This window comes from Schistocerca nitens, chromosome 9 (assembly GCF_023898315.1).
Source record: "Schistocerca nitens isolate TAMUIC-IGC-003100 chromosome 9, iqSchNite1.1, whole genome shotgun sequence".
NCBI lineage: Eukaryota > Metazoa > Arthropoda > Insecta > Orthoptera > Acrididae > Schistocerca > Schistocerca nitens.
In genome coordinates, this window is record NC_064622.1 from 100709681 (window position 1) to 100713920 (window position 4240).

General features: G+C 38.3%; 1 protein-coding gene across 1 annotated transcript; it reads left to right on the forward strand.

Annotated features, from left to right (window-relative positions):
* Nucleotides 1–408: 408 nt before the first annotated feature.
* On the forward strand, nucleotides 409–3628 carry LOC126202968 (DNA repair endonuclease XPF). Its single transcript, XM_049937110.1, has one exon. The coding sequence runs from the start codon at nucleotides 513–515 to the stop codon at nucleotides 3156–3158; it is 2646 nt and encodes an 881-aa protein (XP_049793067.1). The 5' UTR covers nucleotides 409–512; the 3' UTR covers nucleotides 3159–3628.
* The last annotated feature ends 612 nt before the right edge of the window (nucleotides 3629–4240 follow it).

Below are 4240 nucleotides of genomic sequence, written 5' to 3' on the forward strand. Positions count from 1 at the left end.
TACATTAAATTTCTCCGCATTATGACGATCTACCGTCAACTACGAAATAACGCCATGAAGTTCCGGCAAATGTGGATAGGCTTACTGGTGTGAAAAAAGGGACATTAACTCTGGAGGAGAAGCAGCATCTTTGAACACATATTAAAGTAGTTGTGGAGTTAGTTGGTAGTTAGTAGTTGGTGGAGTTAGAGAAATATAGTGAGTTGGACTTCAGTGGTGTGGAGATCTATGGAAAACGAAATCTGTTGTTAAGTTCGAAAAGAATTTTCTTCGTCTGTGAAAAGCCGCTCGTTGGTTATATTGCCATATTTTATGTGTAATACTAACAGCGCAAAGTCGCCGTGACATCCAGATACCAGTTCATTGCAGTTATGGCCAACAAGAAGCGGAAGAAGGCAACACTTACATTACGTACGTGAGCTATACCAAATTGTGTGATTCATATGCTGCGTGCTGGCGCATGACGTGGAACTTTTATTTTCTTATCAGCTATAAATTAAACAGCAAGAAAAATGCTCGAATATGAGAATCAGATGTTTCTGGATGTATTGCACCAGGATGGACTTATAATTACGGCTAAAGGTCTTGGTTTGGAAACTGTGTTCATTAGTTTGTTGAAAGTTTATTCTGACCCAGGAAATTTAGTTATAGTCCTTGGCACAATTACGAAAGAAGAAGAGTATTTTATTTCCGAACTAAAGGCCGATGGTGTGACGCCTATTCCGAAAATTGTTACTACCGAATTTCAGGCAGCAGAAAGAGAGAGACTGTATTTGGAGGGTGGTGTCCTATTTGTCTCTCCACAGATATTGGTTGTAGATTTGCTAAAAGAACGGATCCCGATTGCGAACGTCACAGGTTTTCTGGTTTTCCGCGCACATAACATTTTAGAAACATGCCACGAGGCCTTTGCAGTTCGCCTCTATAGGCAAAAGAATAAAACTGGGTTCATAAAAGCTTTTTCAAACTCAGCACAGGCGTTCACGGTCGGTTTTGCCCAAGTGGAACATATTATGAAGACGCTGTTTCTCTGTAACTTATACTTATGGCCACGATTTCAGTCAACAGTAAATACCAGTCTGACAAAGTATAAACTCGACGTCATAGAACTGCATGTTACTATGACACCAGCAATGCTTCAGATTCAGGCTGCAGTTTTAGATTTAATAAGTATTTCAATAAAAGAGTTAAAGAATGGAAATTCAAGCCTCGATCTAGATGAGCTTACAACAGAAAATGCAATAGCAAAATCTTTCCACAAAATTCTTCAGAATCAGCTTGATCCAGTGTGGAATCAGTTGAGTGGAAAAACAAAACAGTTGGTTGCTGATCTCAAAACCCTTAGGTATATTTTAATTTCATTGACTCGTTGTGATTCAGTAACCTTTTATTCTATAATAAATACTATGAGGCGCACTGAATATGCACTCAAAAGTTCTGGTTGGTTGCTCCTTGATTCTGCTGAGACATTGTTCCTTGTTGCAAAACAGAGAGCACAGGCAGTTGTAAAGAGCAAAGATGAGAACTCTTCGGAGAAGGATACAGTCGTTGATCCTGAGCAAGTGCCCAAATGGCAGGTATTGTCAGAAATTTTGAAAGAAATTGACGAGAATATTAGAAAAGGCCCACGATCCTCACAGTCTGAGAAGATATTAATTTTGGTGAATGACAAACAAACCTGCGAACAACTGAAGCAGTACTTAGTTCTTGGTGGGAAGACTATGTTGCTCCATTTATATCAGAAAATTTTTAAGTGTAAAGTACCAAAGTTCACTGAAGCTGCACCAGAAGTTAAAGAAGAAAATGAAGAGGATGTAGAAATGAGTATCAATACAAGTCATGAGATTGGTGGAGATTCAGAGCCACGTGATTCCTACATGTTGTCTCAGAAAGTTAAAAGTGAAAATGATGGCCCAGAATCAGATGAAGGTCAGTATGTGGAATTAGATGAAGCTTCCCAGCCATCAAATGAAAGTGAATATTACCCACCTGTAATAATGATTCAGCCATTCAAGAAAAATGGAGATCCTCTTTCCCTTGTAAAGACTTTAAAAGAACACAAACCAAAATTTGTAGTTATGTATGATGCTGACATGACTGCAATACGACGTTTGGAGGTTTTCCATGCCACTTTTCCAGAAGTCAATGTTGTTGTGTATTTCGTTTTGTATGGATCATCAGTGGAAGAACAAGCTTATTTGACAACATTGCGACGGGAGAAGGAAGCATTTGAATATTTGATTAGAACTAAATCCACAATGGTTATTGCTGAAAATCAGAGTGGTTTGAGTGATGACAATCCTCACCTGGCACGGGACAGCTCCAAAGCTAATGAAACAGTCAATACAAGAAAGGGAGGAATATTAATGAAACAGGAAGAGAAAAAATCAAAGCCAACAGTCATAGTTGATATGAGGGAGTTCCGCAGTGACCTGCCTTCGCTCATCCACAAACGAGGTATTGAAATTGACCCTGTTACTTTGCATGTTGGGGATTACATTCTTTCTCCTGATATTTGTGTAGAGCGCAAAAGCATAAATGATCTGATCGGGTCTTTAAATTCTGGTAGACTATACAACCAAGCTCTTACGATGACACGCCACTACAAGAAACCAATGCTGTTGATAGAATATGAATTGAATAAACCCTTTGCCATGCAAGGTCAGTATTATTTGAGTGACAGCATGTCGTCAAATGACGTATGTGCGCGGCTCCAGTTGCTTACTCTGCACTTTCCAAAGCTGCGTATTGTTTGGTCTCAGAATGCTTATGCAACAGCTCAGCTGTTTGAGGAGCTTAAGCAAGGCCAACCTGAACCAAATTCAGAAACGGCAGTTGCAATTGGGGCTGAACTGGAACAAGAAATTGACTTGGACCGCTTTAATCCAGCAATTCATGATTTCATAGCTAAGTTGCCAGGTGTAAATTCAAAAAACATACGGAAGTTGCTTATTTATGGCAGATCACTGGACCATTTGCTTTCACTCTCAAAAGATGAGCTTCTAAAATTGGTGAATAACAGTGGAGAGGCAGAGAGCCTGTACAATGCATTGCACAAAAGTTACCAACCTTCAGAAGATTCAAAATCTACCAAGAGGGGAGGAAAGTCCTTCAGAGGTAGAGGAAGAGGCATGTCATTTAAAAAGAATAGAACTTGAGTACAATTTTTTTATTGTTCAAATTTATGTTTCTAAATTTCGTAAACATATGCTATTTCATATCATATGGTACGAATTTAACAAATGTTATGTCAGAAGAAATTATTATGTGTGCAGCAGTATTAATGAATTGGCTACACAGCTACTATGATGTTCATAAATTACAACTCACACAAGTATGACACAACAGTACTTTCTTTTTTAAATATTTTGTGAATTCCTTTGTTATTCTTCAGCAGAAAGAACTTTGTGACTCAAGTTTTGCGAGTTAGGGGGCTGCACAGTCTCACCATACAGGCCTAAGTATAGCAATCCATATACAAGTGATTTTAAGACACATGGAGTTTCCATTTATTGTAACATGCTAGTTTGTGCTCCATGTTTGATAAATGTGTAACAGGAGAAAGGTTGCTAAAAGGAATCTGTGTGCTGTTTTGTTTGTAAATAAAAACCTGTTTGTAAATATTGCAGTGATGGTTTCTGATCCTTAATACACACATAATGAATTATGTAGATAATTATGGTTACACAGAATCTTCAAGTTGAGTCACACTGCTCATGTACACTGTGTGTGCATGTTCAGACCGGAGCTGCTGGTTGGACTGGAGATGGCAGTCAAGTGTGCATGAGGTGTGCTTGGTTGTATGAATGCTTTTTGGAAGAAGGCTTTAGCCAGACACTTAACGTATAACAGCCTGTTCATTGTGTCTGTCTGCTACTCAGTGTGTCATCTTTATGGTGTGTAGCAATCTATCTTTTTCCTAATATTGCTAAGAGGATAAAGAATTGGTGCAACCAGTTATGGAGTCTGTTTTTAATGGTCTTTTTTTCTGTGCATACACATTTATCTAAATTATAACTTGTCCCCATTTGTACTTGGTTTTATTTTTCGGAGAAGTTTGTTATAAAGTAACTCATATGTGGGAACTGTTGATCTGGGTCAAATGTAAGTTTGTGGTTTGCATATTATAGTTGTAGTGCTTTGTTCCATAGATCAAATTTGCGATAAATGTTATGATGTGGAACATGTTAACAGATCAGTGCTGGCCATTTATAGTTCTTCCTCTGTTTCTTCTTCCTTT